The sequence below is a fragment of the Rattus rattus genome, chromosome 8 (genome assembly GCF_011064425.1).
Source record: "Rattus rattus isolate New Zealand chromosome 8, Rrattus_CSIRO_v1, whole genome shotgun sequence".
Taxonomy (NCBI): Eukaryota; Metazoa; Chordata; class Mammalia; order Rodentia; family Muridae; genus Rattus; species Rattus rattus.
Window position 1 is genome coordinate 65524873 of NC_046161.1, and position 24346 is coordinate 65549218.

The 24346-nt window shown below is 42.2% G+C and overlaps 1 protein-coding gene across 1 annotated transcript in view; it reads left to right on the forward strand.

Moving 5' to 3' along the window:
- Positions 1–814: 814 nt before the first annotated feature.
- Positions 815–24346, forward strand: part of Aldh1a2 (aldehyde dehydrogenase 1 family member A2) — an 80114-nt gene continuing 56582 nt past the window's right edge. The window contains exon 1 of the mRNA XM_032909495.1: positions 815–948. Coding sequence (XP_032765386.1) covers positions 832–948 — 117 coding nt within the window. The 5' untranslated portion in view covers positions 815–831. The remainder of the gene's footprint in view (positions 949–24346) is intronic.

Genomic DNA, 24346 nt, shown 5'->3' on the forward strand with positions numbered 1-24346 from the left:
GGGCCCTGACATTAGTCCAGTGACGCTCCCACGCTAAGTGGAGGGAACTGTCTTAGGTTCCTGATCAGCGCCCATCTTTACTTAACTGTAAGGCTGCTTGTAGGACGAGAAGGGAATGGAGATGGAAGCTCAACCCGGAGGTCTGACAGGATGCCCTGAAGAGCAACAGACAATCCCGAGTGTTTATGGTGTGGTTGGGATCAGGAAAAGAAAGGGCGGGGAGGAGAACATCAAGGACTGGAACTAACTACCTAACCCAGGGCAGAGAAGCCCACGGCCTCAGGCACAGCTAGGCCGCGGGGCCGGCAGAGGGCAGCAGTTGGGCTGAGAAGGCTGGCGGGGGCCAGCGCGGCGTCGGCGGTTCCAGAAGGTTCTCCTCCGGAGTGTGGGGAGCATCTATTACCCCACCAGCGGCCACGCGCCCTTCGCGCCACGTGAAAGCCTGGGCGAAGGCTCTCTCGGGCTGCTCCGGACCCCGGGGATTGGAGGAGAGCGAGCGGAAGGGCGCAAAGCTCGGCGGGGCCGGAGCTCGGGCGCCTCTCCTCCGGGTCGGCCAGCGCTAAGGCTCGCGGGGCGGCCATCAGCCAGCGCGGTCCGGCCGAGGCCGCGCTCCAGCCGTCGAGGCCCACGGGGGCGCCCGCGGGAGCGTGGGCCGCGGACTTGACCGTGCGGGCGCCGCGCGCGGCCGTATGCAAATGTCCTCATGGGCCGGCCCCCCGCGCCTGTGGGCCGCACGTCCAATAAGAAGCGCCCCCCGCTTGACACCTGCCTATATACAGCGAGCGCGCCCCGGCCGCGCAGCGCCCCGCGCACACCCACCCGCGGCCGCCCATGACTTCCAGCGAGATCGCCATGCCCGGCGAGGTGAAGGCCGACCCCGCCGCGCTCATGGCCTCGCTGCAGCTCCTGCCGTCACCCACGCCCAACCTCGAGATCAAGTACACCAAGGTAAAGCCGTCCTGCGGACGCTGCCTAGAAGCGTCCTCTAGATCTCTTCGGTGACCGGGTCCCGGAGGTCGCCTGTCATCCCCGCGCCTCCGCGGGGACCGCGATGCGGGCTTCTGAAGTTCCTCCCTGGCTTGGGGAGAGTCTGGGGAACCGGTCCCAACCAGAAGGCAGTGCGGGGTCCGCCGCCGCCGGCGGACCTTGGGGACTGCCTGGGGAGGTGGGATTTCTCAGAGCAGACCTGGGTCTGGTTCTGGGGATCCCTACGACTCCTTAGAGCCGGCTAGGGTCCAGTCCTGAGGTCCCCTAGATGTCCCTAGAGCAGAACGAGGCTTAATTCTGGGGTCCCTTAGATCTCAGAGCAGACCGGGGTCCGGTTCTGAGATTCCCCAGTTTTATCAGAGCAAATGGAGTTTTGCTCTGGGGTCCCCCAGGTCCCCTCAGAGCAGTCCTGGCTCCGGCTGGCGGGGGGTGTTCCTCTGGGCTTCCTCAGCGCATACCGGGGTGCAGTTCTCCCGGTCCCTCGGTCTCAGAGCAGACCAGGGTTCCCCGCCAGGTTGGCGTTGCGGTCCAGTGTCGCCCAGCGGTCCTTCGGACCCAGAGCTGTGCGACCGCGCGGGGTTAGCTTCCCTCAGAGCCCAGTCGCTGAAGGGTTGTCAGGACCCGAGTCCCACAGACTTCGCGGAGACCTGGCGGAGACGCAATAGGTCTAAGTCAGGATTTCCTCCGGATTTTGTAGGCAATGGACATTTTAGAAAAAGGGAAAACAACCGAATTCACACAAATTAGGGAGCTCACTTTTGCACTGATAAGCCTAATGATTTTTTCCTAACGAATTCTGACATCTTAGTTTGTCAAGCACGAATTATTGTCGTTAAACTGCATTAAAAAGCAATACACGCCCGCTGCCCCATGTAAATTGATCCTCCACCACCACCGTTCTCAGGGGAAAAAAATATCCACGAGGGAAATTTGTGAAATACATACACAAGGGGATTGAATGTAATAGCAAAAGGCGAGTGTAGCCTTTAAAGCCACACTTCCTGAGAGTTTATTTTAGAATACTCTTGTTTGATTTTCATTCCCACCGCAAACTTTTGCCAGTTAAATGCAGCGCACGCACAAGATACAGCTGATAAGTGTTCCACCGCGGGCATTAGACGATACGCGAAATGTAGAGAAGTTAAGTTGCTCGCATCTGACAACTGTTAACGTCGAAAGAGAAATGCAAAAACGTCGTTTCTTAATTTTTGTTGCATTGAGTTTCAGAATAAGGATCGGTAGGATTCGTCTTTTTGAATGTGGATTTAGGTGGAGTTAATGTACCTGTTAGCTTTTAGATGGTGTGACAAATTTTTGAAAGCCATTTTAATGAGAGGTCGTTAATGGTTATAGCCCTTTAGGCATTGTTTGCATAACAATAGTGCCAGTGTGTGGCACATCTCCGGGTTTAGGAACAAGCCAGGAAAGCATGCACATAAAAGTTTTGTTTTATGAGGGTCCCTAACCTCTTCAGATGCGCTTTAGAGATCTTAAGAGGCAAGATCCACACGTGATTCCGGAGGGTTTGTTTTACACGTTTGATCAGATTATCCTAACAGCCCCTGAAAGTCTGCAGTAGATATCTTTTTTCAGAATTTCATTTGGAAGCTCCTCCAATTCTGCTTTTCTCTAGCCACCCCCTCTCTTCTCTCTCTTGTTCTACCCCAGTAGGAAAGACAACTGATTTATAGCTAATTGGAGCCTTTAATGTCGAGTCTTTTTAGCTCCGTGAAGACTTTTATCCAGTATCCACTTTCCCACTTATTACCAAGAAAAACAATCAGAAATGAAATAATGGATTGTAACTTGATTCTTTAATTTGTGGGGAGGAGGCGCCTTATTTTTTGTCTTGACAAACAACCCTCGTAAATGGTGGAGTAATGCTCATCTACAGGCGAGCTCTTTCACAAAAACTTGTAAAGTCAGGTATCTGTGAACACTGGAGCAGCTTCTGTGCCCAGTTCTTCAGTGAGACTTCTACACTTTCTAAGACATGAATCATGAAGAACCAGCTCTAGTTCAGTTTATTTAACGGAAAGATCAGTGACTGCTCTTTTGGTAGCCTAAGGTCTTTTTTTTTCCCTCCACCTCCCTCTTCAAAAGAAAGAGTTGGGAGGTCTTTTAAAAATTCATTCATGATCAAAAACAAGGGGGAATGTATTAACAATTTCAAACAGAAAAATGGACTAGGTAGATAGGCAGTCCTTTAGTGCTATCACATTTGTTAGGAAAAAAATTAAAGGTAGTATGCCTTGGGATCTGTTGAAAAAGAGGAAACAAAACATTTGTATCAAATAAAGTTACTATATGGCAAATAAACTTATCGTTAATTCTGTATCGTTAAGCATGTTCTTATTGAATGATACTATAATATGGCTTTTCTATGTGATCTGACAAGAATATAAACTGATTAGTGATCAACATAACTGGTCAGATTATGAAAGTTTAAAAAGTATGTTCTTAGAATATTTTGCATTTGTGATCGTGCATTTATTAGCCACTTTCGTCATTTTACATCTTCTTCCAAAGGACTTTGCACTTTTAAAATGAAGGAATGGGGAAAATAGCCAATATTATGTTAATGCCAATTTCTGTCAAAGGTTCTGTAAAAAAAAATGCTGTGAAAGCAAAGTTCAATCTAGAAGCATTCTGAAAGAGCTTAAGTGTGGCTTTGTATTGGCTTTTAAGTAATTGCATTCCATTAAAAATAAAACAAGCCTGTGGCTTGCTCCAAGTTCTAATGTCCATTTTAGACTAAGGATAAATGACAGTAGTGCCTTGGAATATGTCTGTTTTCTTCTTCTCCTAATATAGGAACCTAGACAACAAGTTTCTTAAATGATTCTTGCTAGGAAATGGGGGTTTTGTTTGTTTCAAGATGTACAGTCAAGGAAGAAGAGCACTGGTGTAAGACAAGCGTGGAGGGCACCCGTGTGGAGCTGAGAGAATGTGTGCTCCTTTGTGTTCTTTGAGGACTGCTCAATAGCTGATCTGATTGTGTTTCGCTGTGCGTTTCTCAGTTTTTCTGAGTTATTTCTGTTTGGTCTGCCTGGCTTTTGCATCGCCGGCCATGTTCTGGGAGCGCACACATTGTAAAACTAAGGCTTAGCAATCTCCTAAGAGCTGCCCCTGACTTCTGGGAGGGGTGGGGTCTCTCTTCCTCTCAGGATCTCCCTTCCCTCCTTCTTTCTCTCTCCCTTTCACAGATTTCCAGGTCTTTAAAAAGTTTATTTTTCTGCCTTTCTGCTTTCTCTGTTGGCTCCATCTTTCCTTCTGGCTCTACTGGTTCATTCTTGGAGTGAGCAACTGAAAAAATGCCCGTAGCTGACAGCATGAGGCTGCTCTCCAGCCTTTGATACTATGGAGAGGTATTAGGGTCCACGAAGAGGGCATTTGTTGGGCACTGTATGTTACACCTACAAGAAAAAACACAAAAGGCAGCTCACTGGGAAAAATCAGGACAAATGTACATCTGGGTACCTATTGTTTATTCTTTTATCATTCATTTAATAACCTTTTAATAAGTGCACTCTGTTTGCCCGGGTCAATTTCAACTCAGTTCAAAGGGTTTTTTGAGGAGCCCTGTTCTTAACAACAGTGTAAATTGGATTATGGAACAGCTGCCTTCTAGGAACTTAAAGTCTTATTAGGAAGGTTGAATGCCAAAATTTTCTTTTCAACATATCAGTAGATCAGTTGATCAACATAATGAGAATATTTCAACATCGCCTGCATTTTCATAGAGCCAATTGCTTTACTTAGCATTTTCACACATGCAAACATTTTTAGTTCTGTAAAATCCTTAGAAAGAGAATAAAAACAGAAATAATTGATAAGGGAGAACTTGGCCTCGAATTTTGAAAAGAGACAGAGCATTCCTGCCATACTCTTACTTTTCTTATTTCTGACACCTCTTTTTAAATGTAGAAAGCCTAGATCTTCGCTTTTTGTGCTACTTCTAATGGAAACAGGAGAATGGGACACTGATCTACTCCACTTAGAAGAGTCACCTCTATGATTTTCCTCAAAATACATTTAATTTTAGGTGTATTTCGGTATCCCCGAGTATGTGTGTGTATACTACATGTGTACGAGTGTCTGAGGAGCCCAGGGAAGGCTGGGTGTCATATCCTCTAAAGCTGGAGGCTGCGAGCCACTTGATGTGAGTGCTAGGAACCAAACCCAGGTCCTCTGCGAGAACAGCAAGTGCTTTCAGCCACTTGAGCCATATTTCCAGCACCACCTTTATAATTTTTGATTCGTTGACTTTAATTACTATTTGTTATTTTCGTTGTTATTCTTGGTCATCACCTCATCGTTCTTTTGGATCTTGCCCTTATGGATCTCATTCTAAACCCTCATTCCAAATCCTACTCATGGTCGTTGTGCTAATAAATTATCCATCTAGCTGCCAGTATATAGAGGACTTTTATCTCTCCCTCCCTCCCTCCCTCCCTCCCTTTCAGAGTCTGGGAAGATGGCTCAGTTGGTAAAGTACTTGGCCTTCAAGAATGAGGGCCTGATATCCTCTCCTCACCACACATGTAAAAAGCTGGGTGAGACAGCCCATGGCCATAGTCTCATTGCTGGCAATATGGACAGGAAATTCCCTGGGGCCTGCTGACCTACTAGTCTGACTGAATTGGTGAGCTCCAGGTTCAGTGAGAGGCTTTGTCTTCAAAAATAAGGTGAAGAGTAGTCAAGGAGGATATCTCAGATTGACCTATGACCTCCACATCCTCTACTCCCCCCACACAAGCAGTAAAATACCTTTTAAAAATAAATATACAGCCTTTTAAACAAGGAATATGCATCCCTTTTTAACAAAGAATAGCTAAATAATGTCATTATGGAACTTGGCTTAGATAAGTCATCTGAGGCCCTGGTTTTCTACTTCAGAGACTGGGTTATCACAGGGGACCATCATTACCGAGACATGGTGAACAACAGTTATAGAATGGTGAACAACAGTTTTTCTATTTCAGTGAAGACTTAGAAACCTGCTCTGTGAGGTCTGACTTCAGTCTAGCCAACTAGACTGGCTTTTTTTTTTTTTTTTTTTTTTTATTAACTTGAGTATTTCTTATATACATTTGAATGTTATTCCCTTTCCGGTTTCGGGCAAACATCCCCCCCCCTCCCTTCCTTATGGGTGTTCCCCTCCCACCCCTCCCCCATTGCTGCCCTCTCCCCAACAGTCTAGTTCACTGGGGTTCAGTCTTAGCAGGACCCAGGGCTTCCCCTTCCACTGGTGCTCTTACTAGGATATTCATTGCAACCCTACGAGGTCAGAGTCCAGGGTCAGTCCATGTATAGTCTTTGGGTAGTGGCTTAGTCCTGGAAACTCTGGTTGGTTGGCATTGCTGTACATATGGGGTCTCGAGCTCCTTCAAGCTCTTCCAGTTCTTTCTCTGATTCCTTCAACAAGGGGTCCTGTTCTCAGTTCAGTGGTTTCCTGCTGGCATACGCCTCTGTATTTGCTGTATTCTGGCTGTGTCTCTCATGAGCGATCTGCATTCACATTTTGATCATCCGTCTTGAGTTTCATTTGTTCTAGGCATCTAGGGTAATTCAAGCATTTGGGCTAATAGCCACTTATCAATGAGTACATACCATGTATGTCTTTCTGTGATTGGGTTAGCTCACTCAGGATGATAGTTTCCAGTTCCAACCATTTGCCTACTGAATTTCACAAAGTCATTGTTTTTGATAGCTGAGTAATATTCCATTGTGTAGATGTACCACATTTTCTGTATCCATTCCTCTGTTGAAGGGCATCTGGGTTCTTTCCAGCTTCTGGCTATTATAAATAAGGCTACATGATGAACATAGTGGAGCACGTGTCTTTTTTATATGTTGGGGCATCTTTTGGGTATATGCCCAGGAGAGGTATAGCTGGATCCTCAGGCAGTTCAATGTCCAATTTTCTGAGGAACCTCCAGACTGATTTCCAGAATGGTTGCAGCAGTCTGCAACCCCACCAACAATGGAGGAGTGTTCCCCTTTCTCCACATCCTCGCCAGCATTTGCTGTCACCTGAGTTTTTGATCTTAGCCATTCTCACTGGTGTGAGGTGAAATCTCAGGGTTGTTTTGATTTGCATTTCCCTTATGACTAACGATGTTGAACATTTCTTTAGGTGTTTCTCAGCCATTCGGCATTCCTCAGCTGTGAATTCTCTGTTTAGCTCTGAACCCCATTTTTTAATAGGGTTATTTACCTCCCTGCTGTCTAACTTCTTCAGTTCTTTGTATATTTTGGATATAAGCCCTCTATCTGTTGTAGGATTGGTAAAGATCTTTTCCCAATCTGTTGGTTGCCGTTTTGTCCTAAACCACAGTGTCCTTTGCCTTACAGAAGCTTTGCAGTTTTATGAGATCCCATTTGTCGATTCTTGATCTTAGAGCATAAGCTTATGGTGTTTTTGTAGACTGGCTTTTTAAAGAAAAAGCCAGTCATGTCTTGGTTTTCTCTTTTCCATTAGTGAATCTCAGTGATCCAACCATGACCAAGCCTTAGCATCTCAAGTCCCAATTGCTGGTCCTCCTCAGTGAAACAATGAGATGCAAATACCAATGTGTGACTTTGTATCTTTCGCTGTTGTTTGTTTGTGTCATTTTACTAACAGTTTACTGTGGTTGACAGACTGCAAAGCCAACCTGGTTGTCTAAATATAGTTTCATTGTAACACAACCCTGTGTATTGTCTATGGTTTCATTTGGATTGCAATATCAGAGTTGAGTCCTTGTAACAGAGACCATATGGCCCACATTTTGAGAAACATTTACAAGCCCTTGCCATGGAAAAAAGAAATGGTTTGAGCTAAAATAGGTATTTGATCTAATCCTGGTCAAGCATGTATTTCTTGACTATGTGAACAGTTAACATATATTAAACACATGGTGTCATGTCTTAGAAAGGAAGTAGTCAAGAGTATGTATGGGCTTCTCTCAAGGAGTCTCTTTATTGAGTTTCAGTTTCTACACTGATCAAAATTGGAATAGTAGTACCTGCTTCTCAGGGCTCTCATGAGTGCTAAACAAGAAAGTATTTATATAGACAATCAGCTAGTGTTAATTTTTGTTTTGCAGGCATAATGATTTCATTTAGATCATAATTATTATATTTGTAGTTCCAAATTGAAAGTGACCAATTTTAAGAAAGGTCAGAATTGAGTTCTTATATGTTTACAGTGTATTCTGTACTCCCTCAGCATTTCTTCAGCAGGTTATTATATTTATCAAAAAGTCACTAAATCCATTTTCCAGCAAGTGTTTTAATAACAAATTCTTTATCTGACTCTTGAGTCAGATTTAACATTAATATATTCAGTTGGCTGGATTGAAATGCCAAGTTCTGAATACTTTTAAAATAGTTTGAACAAAGATGTAGCCAGAACTCAGAAGGTAGTTATCTTTTGGCAATGGAATGGTGTCTTTGATTTATGTAATCTGAAACTGAAAAAACTTTCGCTGGCTTTGACTACCCAAGATAAGGCCTCAATTTGGGAACAGGGGACAGTAACCTTCCAGAAAGTGAAATATCTCTAGTGACTAATTGACAGCTTTTCTGGCCTCTTCTTAATGTCTTTATTTATGATGACAGGTCATTTGAGACCCTTCATTTCCTCTCAAGCACAAATCGAATGTCAACAGAGCAAGTTGTCACTATGCCACTTTGACTAATTTTTAGCTGCCTTTCAGACATTCTTAAAACCCTACTCCATGTAACCGTTCAAATGTTCCAAATTGGGAATTTCTTCTCTCTGGTATTTATTACTTGTTTGTATTGTTTTAATATTGAATTGTATTTCAATTGTTTCCTTTTTAAATTATTAACTTTTTCCTAATAGGTGAGCTCTCTGCCACCAAAATGCCTAGAATCTTAACTTTCACTAGTGTATTCACTTAAGTCTCTGTCACGTGTCTCAGGCTCTGGAAGTTCCTGTGGGAATGACCATTGAATGGCTGCAGCACCCTGACTTTTGCAGGGCTCAGTGCTTCCCCAGGACTCACATGGGAGTTAATTGCCCTCCTCTCAATGTGGTTAAAAATTAGGATGTCCTGGGGTAAACATTCTTATTTTTATTCTAGAAAGAAGCCTTCCTGCTACAGCAGTTGGGCATTGATGCCTGGAGCATGTATCTGCTCAGCCTCCTTACCCACATTTGACTTCTGGAGAACCAAAGTAGAAGTTTCTTTATCCCTAGATCTCCTGAAAGACACAGTTTGCTGTCCTGATGCAACTATAGACATCTGTCTCTTATTTGTAAGAATTTAGGGGAATATGAATATGAAAATTCCTTCTAATATTCATTACTAAAGTTTAGAAAACACTTCAGAATAATTAAGAGATTATATTTATATATTTAACCATAATTTTCTTTTGTCTAGCCTAACCCTGCCTATTTTAAGTTTGATACTTCAAGCGTTTTGCTTGAAGACAAAATGCTGTCGGTCACAAATCCTTTCGTGTAAATAGAACTGCTCCAGGAATTAAGTCTGACAAGATATTGAAAATTTAACAAACTCACTAATAGACAAAAATAACCCATTTTCTCTTTTTTCAGCCACCAGGGCCTATAGCAAATCTAAGGACTGGGTATGATGATGTAAAAATTTAGGGGAAGAAGGTACAATAACAAGACACTGGCTAGGAGAAGGAAATTGGGAAATGCCTGTGTGAATTTATGGGAACAACTGGAGGTCTTTCCATAGGAGTAAAATTTGCACTTCCTCAGCAAATCCTTTGTTGGGAGGAGATTAGGAGTCAATATGAAACTTTGGTTTCATTCCCTAGCAAACATGAAACTGTATTTTAAGTCTGACGTTCACGATACCAGTGTAACTTGGTAGAGAGGCTTTCCATGTTTTAATTTTATATTCTTTATGTGTGTGTTGCTTGAGTGTTTGTCTGTGTCTTGTGTCTGTGTCTGGTGCTCAAGAAGGTCAGAAGAAAGTGGTAGAATTCTCTAGAATTAGGGTTATGAATGGTCGTGGTCATCATGTGGGTGATGGGAATTGAATCCAGGCTGTCACGTGCTCTTAAGTGTTGAGCCACCTTTCTAGCTCCAGAGAAAGCTATCTAGTTGTATTGCCTAGGGTCAGTTTTTCACTGGAACTGGAGCTATCCTTTTGCTACAGGAATTTGCTCATTCATTTATCAGTTTAGCATTTATTAAGGCCTCTTTTGTACAAAACTTTGGTAGTTACTGTCTGACACAAGATGATACATAGATATGGTCATCACTGGGAAGAACCTGAGGAGAAATCCCACGCAGCCACAGAGTGAGGATGCGTACATAAGTGACTCTCATGAGTGATCACAGAATAAGAGTGTATCAAGTGCTGGAGGAGTCAGAAGTAAGGAGACTTTTCAGGCTGGTCGAACAGGTCACTGTATTGTTAGATTATTTACAAGAGGAATACATATATATAAAAAGGTATGGATGGTAACCTACGTGTGTGTGTGTGTGTGTGTGTGTGTGTGCGTCTGTGTGCGTGCGTGTGTGTGTGTGTGTGTATGAATATAATAATAGTTCATATCACGGATGATTTTCCAATCTCAGGTTGAAGCTGCCTCTAGTAAAAGAGTCATGAAACACACCTACGCTACCTGACATCACAGCTTAGCAACAGCGTGCTGCAGAGGAAGCTCGTGCATTCCAGCACAGAGCTTCTAGAGCTGTGGCTCCCTCCCAGAGTCACCCGAGGGGGGTCTTTTTCACTCCCCCTGCTGGGGAAAAGAGCAGCATTTAAATGTAGTTTTTACTGGATGGATATTGATTGCTTTTAAGCATAAATTTGAAAATCTCAAGTGAAGCCCTCATGAATTGGAGACCATCTGTAATTACCACGTCTTCAAGAGTTGCACTGAGACCCTCCTGCAAACTCCTCCCGTTCCCTGTTTCTTCCTCAGAGGTATTCGTCTTTATCTTATCCATGCGCACAGGTGAATCCATAAACACCGTGTTGTTGTTCTGCATGCTGAGATGTTCTGTGTAGGTGTTGCATGTTACATATGTCTTCTGATAGATTTTGCTTTGCTTGGCATCATATTTCCAAGGTTCACCTGTGCTGCCGGGCGAACCCACAACTTATTCATTGTCATAATTGTATATTATCTCATACTATGTCTCTCTCCTAATTTTAATTTATTCAACTACTGACATAGAAAATAGTTTTGATATCTGGCATGAGAATGATACTGTGGTAAGCAGCCTTCAGTATGTCTCCTTGTATAACTCATAAAGAACTCCACGTACAAGAGATCTGCTGGCTCGTGACTGTGCTCTGAAGGTTCAAATGGAAATGCCAGGCTTCTGTCTATTGTGATTCTGTAAGTTTCCATCTTTTCTATGAGTCCTCTAGTGTCCCCACTGCTCAATATCCTCAGCCGTACTTGAGTTCTGATATTTGCAGACTTGACAGTCTAATAAGGATGACATTTACTGCTGACACTTTTTTTTTTTTTTTTTTTTTTGTTCTTTTTTTCGAGCTGGGGACCTAACCCAGGGCCTTGCGCTTCCTAGGCAAGCGCTCTACCACTGAGCTAAATCCCCAACCTAAAGCAATCTTTTTTTTTTTTAAGATTTATTTATTCTGTGTATGTGAGTACACTGTTGCCTTCTTCAGACACACCAGATGAGGACATCGGATATCATTACAGATGGTTGTGAGCCACCATGTGGTTGCTGGGATTTGAACTCAGGACCTCGGAAAGAGCAGTCAGTGCTCTTAACCACTGAGCCATCTCTCCAGCCCCAAAAAGATTATGTTTTTTTTTCTTTTCTTTTTTTCAGAGCTGGGGACCGAACCCAGGGTCTTGAGCTTGCTAGGCAAGCGCTCTACCACTGAGCTAAATCCCCAACCCCACTGCTGACACTTTCTTGATTTCTTGTGACACTAAGCATCTCATACATTCATTTGCCATTTGGTTTGGCTCCTAGATAAACCAGTTATTTTTCCCTTATTTTTCTGTGTATATGTGTTAGTGTTGACTTAGAGTAATCTTTTTCATTTTCAGAATTGTAGTCCTTTGTCAGATATCTAATGTGCAAACATTTTCTTCTTGATTATATTCTTTGCCATACTTTTTGTCTCATTTTCATAAAGTTTTAAATGCAAATGAAGACATTTTGTTTCCTAAGAAACACATTGTAATTTGAAGTGCTTCAGGTGTTCTCACATTGTTCTGAAAGTTTTATTTTTATTATTGGGAGTTTTGTTTTTGTATTTATGTCATGATCTCCTTGGGATTGGGATTGGGATTGTTTATGTTCAAGGGCACATAAATGTGGAGAGCACATAAATGGATAGGGCAAATGATGCGGCTTAGAGAAAGTCAGTTATATTAATGGGTATATTGTTTTGCATTGTCTTTGAATTTTGTTCAGTGTAGTCCTATAATAAAATTAGGATGTCTAGATTGTATGGTCTCCAAGCCTGGTCTTCTCTGTTTTGGGAGATGCTAAGAAATTGATGGATAATTTTAATAATATTAGTTTCCCTAAATTAAGGATACTTCTAAATGAATTTACTTTAAAACATTGAGATAATGTTTATTACAATTCACTCATGCCATATCTAATTATTCTTATAACATTCTTACGTTACCTATGACTGTAAGTGCATATACATTAAGCATTATTAAGCTGACATTTATGTAATGTCAGCAACTGTTATTCTCCCTCTTTCTGTCTCTTGCTTTCTCTCTTCTGTGAGTATGTGTGTGTGCTGCTCTTCCAGAAGACAAGAATTCAATTCCCAGCACCCACACGGTAGCTCACAACAATTGGTAACTGAAGTTCCAGGGTATCTGACACTCTCTTCCAGCCTCTTTAGACACTCATTCATGTGGTACACAGACATATACTCAGGCAAACACTTGTATGCAGAAAATAAAAGTAAGTAAAATCTCAAAAACAAAACAAAAAAACCCAAGTAAGTGTGTGTTTCATCTTGCATGTGTAGAGAAGTTGAATTATTCCTTCAGGATTGAAAATAACACCGTAGTCCATCCCACTTTAACACTTTAACTTATGTTTAAAAGTCAAAGCTTGTGCCCTACACATTTAACCTTGTGTTTGGATCTGCAGGCAGTGTGGTTCATGCAGTTGTGTGTGCCTAGAGTTACAAAGACTGCTGTCAGAGATCCTCTGAGACATGGAGTCCAGTCACTCTGGGTGTAGTCTCCCGTATCACCGAGCAAAGTTGGCTACCTGATACACTTTTCCACAATGAACTTCTATTGCCTGTGTGACCATATTACTTACTTGTATTTCTTTGAAATGTAGGACTTTGTGTTTGAGATTATACTTGTCTATATAAGTCTATTACTAAGTTGCAAATTCTTATTTATCAAGGTTTATCAAAAGGATGAGCTCTATGTATAGCTGTGTAGATGCTTTGGAAATGTTTGCTGAATGAATGACTACTGGAGAATTTATTATAAGTAGCTGCCAAATGGAACTGCTTCACATATGAGTCTATTTAATTCTATGGTAATCCTGATATGAATATTAGAGTAATATCTCCTTTTATAAGTGAAAATACTGAGCATATTTAAATTAAATGCCTTTTCCTGGCTCCTCAACCATAGTAGGTGACAATGCCAGCATGCTGTCCTTTTCTTTACTGTTGGTAACAGCAAGAAGTGCACAGGAACTCTAAGAAAAAAAATCCAATCCGGACCATCAGCTCTACTGACCTTTAACAATGCATTCCAAACCCAGTTCTTTGACTACAAACCCCAAATTTCCAGTTGATTAGTGTTTTCTGTGGTCATTAGTAGCAACAATTTGAATGGTTAAAGAGAAAAGGCCAAGGGAGTGAAGGAGACAATCTGACATCCTGGGTATGAACCACCTGCGTAGGTGTGATTCTGCAGGTGACTGTAAAGACAGAGGGTGTTGGAGGTTTCTCACAGGCTGAGGACTCACACACTGCCCTGAACAACACCTGTTTGCTTGCTTCTTTTTCATTTAAAAGGTGCTCCTCTTTGTCATGGTTATGGTGATTCCCTTGGCAAAGGAGGGTGTGCTCCATGATTCATTCCTATTTGAAAGCTCCCCCTCCCCCAGCTGATTATTTTGTATAATATTATTGTTACTTTCCCGAGTTACTTTTCAGAAAGAGTTGAATGGAGATGTTTACTTTGGCTGCCTATGAGAGCTTAACACCTGTAGGTTCCGTGGGCCTGAGCAGGAACACAGAACAGCACAGCCCAGCAGTATCCAAAGCTTTCCAAGTAGGGCCAGTGACAGACAGAGGAGCTGACTGGGTGCATGACTGCTTTTCATTGGAAATGACTCAAAACTCCTATGCAAAGAAATGCTGACGTGAGTTGTCTCCTTTGGTGGGATCTTAGAGCCTTTACATTCCTTTCTTCATTTTCAGAGAGGAGCTTTTTCCTCTTCACATCCTCAAAGCCTCACTCTTCATCCTCCATTCTTACTCACATGGGTTTCTCTTCTGTGTCTCAGAAGTGTTTTTCTTGGGACAGACCTTTGATAACGGGCAGCCCAAGTTAGACTCCTGTTTTTATAAGTAGCTGGTTGAGATGGGCAAGCTTTGAGGTTCTCTCTTCCAGCTGTTGCCCTAAATAGTCCTTAGGGAAACCAGAAGCAGTGAACATGGAATAGCCACATTTGACTTCTATGAGCCCTCTTGAGAATTTAGTAATTACTTAATGGATTGAATTGATGGCATACCAGATAACAGCCTGGGTTGCATTAAATTAACCTTTGCAAATGGGCATTTATTGGTGTACTCTTAAAGACCTACATGTGTTGGCAGTAATTGCTCTTCCGTGTCCCTATACACTGGTAGGTATTTGTACTGAGTGCACATCTTCTCAGATTAGCGCCTGGGTGGTAGTTTTTGCCATTTAGTGATGTGTGCATTGTGTTCGACACACTGAGCATAAATCCTGTCTTGTAAACAGCAGGGAGACTAATGAGGTTCGCCCACATTTGGGTGTCATTACCAGGAATTCCAGCAGAGATAAAGAGAAGGCTTAGAAAAGAGGTGCACCGAACAGATTTGGGGACCTTTGATGAGCTGCTTTAATGAGGGAGATCGTTGCTTAGAATTTACTGTAGATGTCTGTACACAAATATGGGCAAGAGAAATAAATGTTTCGCCCTTACTGAGCACTTGCAAAGTCACTGACTCAGTTTTCCAGAGGGGTAGTGTGGGAGTGATTTGTATTTCTGATTGTGAGGTCTAAAGAGAAAAATTTGGGATGCAGTATGTCTGTAACCATGGGCAGGCCTTTTGCTTACTTGGACCCTCATCATTTCAGTCAACTAAAGCAAACCAAGTCTCTTACAGGAAGCCTTCTAAAGACAGTGCTTGAGATCTATTTCCAGCATCTGTCTTACTACTGTAAAATGAGGCGGATACTGATGTTACACCGAAGAGTGTAATTATTGCTTAATGTTTACACTAACTTTCTTCCTGCATTTGAATTTTTTTGCTTTTGAAATTATTTTTTTATCAAAATTTTTTCTATACAAAACATTCTTTCCCTACCCAAATTCCTCCCAAGATCCCCCCTGCCCACCAGGTTTCTTCTTCTTTCAGGTCGCGGTTGCTTTGATACATTGTGTACCCCAAACATTTGGTACACAATGAATGAATGAATTCATGAGCACACTCTAGAAAATAAAATTGCCTCACTCACTTGTGGAGTCACTAATTGGTGAAATGTCAACTAGGAAGTGAGTGCCAGGATATCATTTTGAAACAACTGTCTCGTATGTGTTTCTTTTCAAGAAAACATACACATCTCAGGGTGGGAACCTCCTCTACTCCCACTGACTTGCGCAGGCCCTCACTGAGGGTACACATACAGGAGGACACAGGCAGAGCACTGGACATTTGAGGACCATGATCTGCCTCTAATGTGGGAGCGTTTAGTGGCTCCCCATATAACATACATTTCTTCAGCTAATGAAAGCAAAATCATTTGATTGCGGTTTGAGTGCCCCAGTACATTAGGTCCCAGAAACAGGGTGACACTTTGTGGTATTGAATGACAATTTCAAACACATCATTTTTTATTACTAATAACAGGACAAAATAAGATGCATATTTATTTATCTACTTATATAAAGAACCAGAAGAGCTGTTTTCCCTATCTTGATGCTTTGAAATTCTCCACTCACCAAGCCCCAGAACCCGGGGTTATGAGGACAGGAAGGACAATACCGAACTTGTTCACACTTAATTGTCTTTCTGGGACCAATTTTGGGATGCTTTTGTTAAGAATACTTTCCCAAAGATATAGTGGTAATTACCAAAGAGTGGTCCACAAAAACCTCTGTTAATGATTCCCCTCCTATACATGAGTGGTTTGCAGTGCAGTAAAAGTTCATTGAGTAGGAATGAGTTCGGATTCTTGTGTTTTGTTTTAGGTTTTTAAGCATATCAAAAGACAATATTTTGCTACATAAAAAAAGAGATCTCTGTATAAAAACACACCCAACAGAGATCACATGGGTCACATTTGCTCGATTTACAGCCCTAGAAATTAGAGCGGGGGCTGCAGTGATAACTCCTTCAGAGAGAGGGGAGGTTCGCAGTCACTTCTTTAAGCTGTTGCAGCAGCTTTTCTGCCAAGCTAAGTTCAAGAAAACCACAGAGGGCCCAGAAACTCTGAGGTGAGAAAACGTGTCAGCGGCTCACAGCTTTTCACACAGTCTAATAGAGACTTAGCACTTGGCAGGTCAGTGCCACTGCGATTTGTCTCTGACCTAAGAGTTCTGGAGTTCTTCACATCAAAACCACATCTTGCTGAGCTGAGATCAAACGCAGGAAGGTAAGGACCCTGTCAGTGATTTATCATGCCAGAGAGAGTGCTCAGGCCAGATGGGGCCACTGGGAGTGAAGCTGACATCCCAGCAGCGCCTCATACACGACCATCATGTAGTCGTAAGTAGTTTTTCTTGAAGACGAATTCCATGTCACATGGTATTTCTTAGACGGACTTATTGCCAACAAGGGGTTTATTTCACAATCAAGTACTACTGATAAATTGTTCTTAACATTTTTATTCTAAGTAGAGATTTCTTGACTGAATAAGCATTTGATAGTTTTCCCTCCCTCTCTTCCTCCTTCCCTTCTTCCCTTCTCTTCTTCCTTCTCCTTGGAAGGTACCTATTTAAAAAAGAGGGAAGGAGGATGGGGAAAAAAAGGAACAAATGAGTGAATTAATGAGCTTTGAGATCTCAAAAATTTAAAAGTCTTTCTAAACATTAGATGGACGCTCAAGGTAACAAGTAGAGTCCATAAACTGCAATGCCTGGCATTTATTAGCTCATTATCCTTTTACGTCAAAGATGTTCGCAATGAATCATTGTAAATAATCTACAATCTAATTCCTGAGGTAAGAGCCAGAAAGAGTAAGCAAGAGAGAGAGAGAGAGAGAGAGAGAGAGAGAGAGAGAGAGAGAGAGAGAGAGAGAGAGTCATATAAAATAGACATAATTATGTTGGAAATTATTTTATTTTCAGTCAGAAATTCACTGATTCCTCTCTTTAACTGTACCAACAGTATAAGAAAACAATTGCTTTTTATTTCTTGTCATGAGGAAACGAGGTGACTTTCAATTATTGGTTCAGAAGACTTTCTCGGCCTTAGACTATCCAGCCCTTTTAGCATAGGGTGTTCACTTTGCACCACAAATAACAAGGACTACTCACTTGTAAACCTGTAAATTAATTTTTTATTCAGCCAAAGGTGCCAGTTGCCTTTTTGGCCTTTAAGTTTCTCTATGATGAGAAACGCTTCTGTAGGTGGACTGGACTTCCGTGCCTGGAATTAGGTTTATCCTGAGACTGAAAACTCATGTCATTTCCAAGATGTCACTTTATTCACACACCAGGGTTATTCTATCTGAAGAAACTCTCGAGCTCCGCCAAGAGTAAGGTTTAAGTGCAACAGTGAGGTGATCCTGCTTATTTTTCACTCAGCATCCTTGAAACACATGCCATGACCCAAGAACATCTGATTAAGTTTGGCAGATAAGATATATCTAGTTAAATTTGAATTGGGTTATTAAGAAACTCTCTAGTGTAAGTGTACCCCAGGATTTCTCAGGGATTTGGAACATACATAAACTGAAGTTTCACTCATTTTCCCTTCTTAATAAATCCCTATGTTATTGGCCACCCTGTACCTTGTAACTTGCTACCCAAAGCTATTGGACAGAGGCTTATGAGTCTTATTGTGAGCAACAAATAGACAACCGTTTATGTAAAATTAATTGGCATGAAAAGGAAGGAGGATTCAAAGAATCCTTTCTAATTGTTGTACTGGGACCACTGAGCGCCCTGGAAAGAGTCCTCTTAACCCTTGCAATACTATTGAATACATAGGCCAACCAAATCCATTGTAAAGACAGCTTAATCTCCTAAATGAATTGCTCCAACCTTCCAATTCAAAATCATACAAACAAAAACATTGAGATAAGCTGGGTGCTTTTCAAATGGGGACCCCTGCGGCTTTGAAAATAAACACTCCAACCTCTTTCCACTCCAACACCCACACCCACCAACCTTTCTGATGTCCTCTATTTGCAAATGAACGGTCAATCCTGAGAAAGACAGAAGACTAATTAAACCCAGGGAAGATAGGCAAAGAACATTTGTTTCCAAGCAAAAGACAAAAAGAAATCATGTTCCGTTGGGCTTACTGCCAGTGTTCACTAGCCTCTCCCTAGCTTTTCTTCTCACAGCCCATTTCCCAGGCCACTGATCAGGCCCTTTCCTGGCCGCGACTGTTTGAAGCACTTTGGGTTTTTTGCTTTTTTTTTTTTTTTTTAAACCCTGCTTTCATGCAGCACTAAGAAGGGCATCAGGGAGCCTAGATCATATGTGGGATGGCCGCTTCTGTCTTTCCACTTCTCTCTGTGATGGTTTGGCAATGGATAAATGATCAAACACACAGGTGATTAGAACACTCACAAGTTGCCTTTTAAAGAAAGATTTATTTTTATGTGCATGGATTTGTTTGCCTACACTCATGTATGTATACCATGTGCATGCCTGGAACCTTCAGAAGGCAGAAGATGGGGTCGGATCCTCTGGAACTGAAGTTACCGAGTAAAGACTTAACCACCACGTGGGTGCTAGAAACAGAACTCAGATCTCCTGCAAGAGAAACAAGTGCTCTTAATTGCTGAGCCGTCTCTTCAGCCCCTTGAATTGGTTGTTTACATCTTGCATCAAAATCCATAAAACATCTCAGTGCTCACTGGCCCAGGATTTTCTGTAATCCAGTACCTTATTCAATCAGTATTACCCCTTGGCAGAGTGTTTTCCTCTTATGTTGTGTATGAGAAAACTGAGCCCTAGAATGCTCACAGGGCATACCTAAGTTATGCTCTTTAAGTAATTGTAACGCATGTAGGAATTTAACCCATTGAGGATCTATGTGAGGTATAAAGGGAGTGTGGGTACATGTGCATGTATGCCGCTGTGTGTGTGTGTGTGTGTGTGTGTGTGTGTGTGTGTGTGTGTGTGTGCAGAGAGCAGGGAGAGACAGAGACAGACTGGGCAGGGGCAGGTGGGAGATTGAGATTTGATAAAAAAAAAACAAAACAAAACTAGGAAGGCTTCTAGGGGACAAAATCAAGTATAAGACTAAGACGTGGCCTATGTCTGAAAGAACGTGGGAGAGCCAGGATGTCACGACTGGTATGAAATGTCCCTTTCAGTGCCTGGACTTATGCTCCAAGGGAACACAAGGTCTGTGCTGACCTGGGACACAGGGTTTCTGCACTTTTTATTGTGAGTGACTTGAGGAAGCACGGAGCTGTTTCAGCAGCACTGAAGAGGCTAGGCATCTCTAACTCTTCCCCAGCTAATCTGGAGATAGTGTTGTCCCCCCTCAGGCTGGCCAAATGAACTGTCCTCTGGAGAATTCAACTGATGACCAATCAGAGTCTCCTTCTGTTTCTCTGCTTTCTCAGTGTCTTTTCACTTTTGGGGGGTGGGGGATGGAGGGAGACAGAGAGACAGAGAGACAGAGAGACAGACCGTAGATGGCCAGCTCAGAAGCTGGGTGTCTCTTTGCGGTCTCACTGCCAGTATCCTGCTTCTTCCTCCCTGTGTTGTTACAGCTAATGTCAATACTGCATGTTGGTATCATATATTGGGCATTCAATGCTTGATTTAAAATACTAACTTACAATCATCTCAGAAAAACGATTGACTCCAGCCGTTTCACTTGAGTTTTAATTTGCATCCAAATCCTTTTAAGAGTGCAGTTGCTCGCTTTCTGGGAAGCCTGTTCTCTTTTCTGCCTTTTGGTCCAGTACACAGCATAAGTGACATTTAGGTCACACACTGTTGGGTCCATTATTTAGATTTTTTTAGTTGATTTTTAATTAGAATTGATGAATTAAGTCATGGCAAAGTAAGTTTGTTAAAAACCATGCCTTTGCCAATAAAAGATCACATTTATTGGACAAAGGCTATGCCTGCACAATACCAAGGCAGAATTTAAAGTGGAAAATGCCATCAGTCACCTAGGTGGGTTTTTTCCATAAGATGAGAGAGAGAGAGAGAGAGAGAGAGAGAGAGAGAGAGAGAGAGAGAGAGAGAGACAGAGAGAGAGAGAGACAGAGACAGAGACAGAGACAGAGGGACAGGCAGAAACAGAGATAGATAAACAGACAGACAGACAGACAGACAGACAGATAGATAGATAGAGTTTTAACACTTCTTAGCCAAATGTTTTGGCATGAATCAAGAAAGGAAGTCCTCACTTCTGTTCCAATCATGGAGGTTGATATTTGAAGAGGGGGTTTGATCTTCACTATTAATGATCTAAACCAGCTCTGTCTTTTTACTTTGTATTTTTAGACTCTTAGCTATCAGTAAAATAAGCTGAGATACTTTTCCTAAGTTAAAAAGACTTTTGTTGCCTTTGTAATGCCTCAAATTATTAGCTTTACTGAGCACTGTACTGCGTTGGCCACCAGTGCTTGGCTCTCGTTCATAGAACTGCAATCAAGTGTGTCCATCGAGACAGCGGGTAGACCTGCACGTGCAGGTGACTGCGCACAGCCAGTCTTCAAACTGTTGAGCCTCTGTATACAAACTGATGGATCTACTACTGATCCACTAACTGGTACTCTCCAGTGATGATCCAAGTGCAATTCAGTGGCAAACGAAGTATTATTTAACTTCCCAAGGCACTGCATACTGCAGTGTTCAAGACACATAATTTAAAGCATTGACCATAAAAATAACAAAACGTTCTACTATTGAAATTAAACCTGGCAGCTGAGTCAAAGGATTGATTGACAATAGGAAATGGTTTTCATCTAAGTCCTATCCATACCAACTGTTTAGAAAATTCCTCAGAGTTCAGATTTTCCGGTTAGAATATTATTCATGACCACCCCTGTCTATACTGTAGTCATGGCAACTGTTCTGCAAGCTGAAAAGGGGGTAAAGCCTGATTCCCCCTCCAGAACTGCTTCAGAAGTGGTTAAATGATGCAGCTTGCATGGCTAACGTGCACCATTGAGTCTTCTTCTCAGTAATTGATGAGATTAAAAAACAGCTTAGTGTAACCGTTAGGATAATCTGTCCTGGTGTTAGCTAATCTAAATGCCTTATTCTGACCACCTTCCCTTAGGAACTTTTTTTTTTAATCTTTTGGGTATTTTCTCATGCTTGCTATCTTAGGATATAGGAGAAAGCAAATAAAACTCAGAGACCTTTCATGAAGGAATATAGGGAGAGGGGGACCTTTCATTTTAAGCTGTAGGCACATACATACTCTACCTCACTAATGGCACACCAGCCTTGTAAGGTAGGTAGATCTTCCTTCCTCTTCCTATGGAAGAGGAAAAAGCTTAAAGAGGTAACTTGCCAACTTGCTCAATGTTTGTGGGCACAGGAGACTGATAGTTATATGGAGGCCTTTAACTCTGGTACTTTCCTAAGGGACTCTATAAGAAAGATGAAAAAATACTTTCAAGGTTAGTGACTTCAGACCTTGATGGCTTTCCTACTTTACTTTGTTTTCCATACATAGATACAACTCTCTGACCCTGGAGCTCATAGATTGGCTGCACTGACTGACCAGTGAGCTCCAAGGATCTACCTGTCTCTTCCCTACCTACTTCCTTATTGAGCTTACAGACACACACTGTACATCTGACTTTTACACGAGTACTAGGGATCCCAACGCAGGTCTCCAAGCTTGTGCAACAATCATTTTACTGTACGACACATCTCCCTAGTCTCTAACTCCCAGTGGTCTCTTAGAAAATAAAACTGTATAGGCCAACCCGATTGCCTTGAACTGATGTGCGTTAGCTCAGTAGTACAGCCATATTCTCCACTTACACATCTGAACATCTCTCCTGGAGACAATGAGCTGTCTATTCCTTTATGATTTGGGAAGGACCACTCTGGCAGAAAGCATTCGCCATGGTGCATTGTCCTGGTTAGGCTTCCTGAAAGCATACCTCTGGGAAGATGGTATTTCTGAGAGAGGAAAGTATTTTATATGACATTTCCTTCCCAGGTGCTGATCATCTAGGATGTTGTAAAATATTTACAGAAGGGAATTATACTTCAGTACAGAGTTTTTCAGATGCTCTCCATGTAGTGCCTCTAATAAAGTACCAGTGTGAATTTTTATTTTCATGCTCTTAGCCAGGAAGGGAAACTGTTGCCAAACAGCTGTGACTGGTTCATAAACACTTTGGCAATTGATGACTTTCTCTTGCTCGGCTTGGATACCTAGATTCTACAGAGGAAGAGAGTATGAAAAGGCACCTACTCACTCAGATGTAGTCAGTTCCTAAAAGCAGTCATTGGCCATTCCCCCTTTCTTTCTACTTGTCCCAGGCTAGCCCTTCTGGGCCAAGTCATTAGGACAAAATTGCTTTTGAAGTCTCCCCTTGTAGCTGCTATGTAGATGTTCATGGTTTTAAGAGCGCACAACTATTGTTTAGGAATTGCAGAAAAAGAGTGCTATCAGAGGTTCATCATAGTCTGGTTGCTATCTGTTCCCTGGCAAAAGTTCTCCTACACCTAGGGACACCACTGATGGAGATAGCCTAGCACCACGTGTCGTAATGTAAGCCAGGGTTTCCTCAACATGTTGTGCCTTTAAACAATGAAACGTGGAGTAACTGTCTCTCTGTGCTGGTTGTGCTAGAAGAAAAGGGGACTTAGATGCAAGTGAAATTTCTTCTGCTGAATAATTTTTAAGATATTCTATTAAGGTTTCTAACAAACCCCATGAAAGAAGCAGGGAGGGCTAGCTCATGTACCTTATTGTCCATCCAGCTGGCTTTTCAAGTCAATATCAGCAAAAATTAAATGTAGGAAAAACACTGGCATGGGAGTCAGAGCATGGTGGCTTCAATTGTGCCACTCTCGGGGGACACACAGTCATCGACAAGGGATTGGATTTTATGAACTTACATATATTGTGTAAGTTGTGTCTTAAGGCTTCTTCTAGCTCTGTGACTGTGTCATTGTAGCCAAACCCAGATTCTATTCATATTCAGGCCAGACAAAGATACTCATGAGGAAATATTAAAATAAAGCGTTAGTAGGCTAGGCTGTCGAAACAGTAGCATGCAGATGGTTACACAGTGGGGACCAACGCCTGTTCTCTTGGGAGAAGTACGGGGCACAAGCCCAGCCGGCTGGTGTTTTCCGACTCTTCTGCCTAAATTTTATTATTCTTTGTGATGTCTTTTGTAGTCATCGTTACATATTAAAGCCTAGCTGTAATGGGCAAATGGTACAAGCAACTTGTGAATGCAGAAGGTGAATTCAGCAGCTGTTGTCTAAATGGCTGTGAAACGTTCAAGCACACTGAGGGTATAGAACATTGTGCTTTATCACAACTTCTGATAAGCATCTTACCAGGTGCCGGCTGTTGTTCCCGCTCCTTTGGACCTCAGATATAAACAAATGAGAATGGCAAGGCTGGTGGGAATGACAATGGATTTGATCACAGCACCATTTCTCAGTTAGTCCATAGGAGATTCCTAAAGTACACTTTCAAACCATACCCAGAAACTCATCCAGAACGTGTCTGTCAAGGGGTGGGAAGAGTTTGTGTCACAGAGGCCATACATGAGCCTTTCTTTGGTTTCCAAGGCTGAGACCCACAGGAAGACAGTGAAAGCTAGTGAAACAGAGTTACTTGCCATGTATTTAGCATGAAGCTAGGATTAGAACACAGTAGTCTTTCTCCCTGTTCCTTCTGCTTCTCCTCCCAACACACACTCCCAGTGCCATCAAAGCAAATCCTCACATAAAGTAACACCTCCTTATATATAAGCGCTTGAGCTTGTTGTTAAGACTGTTTGTTTC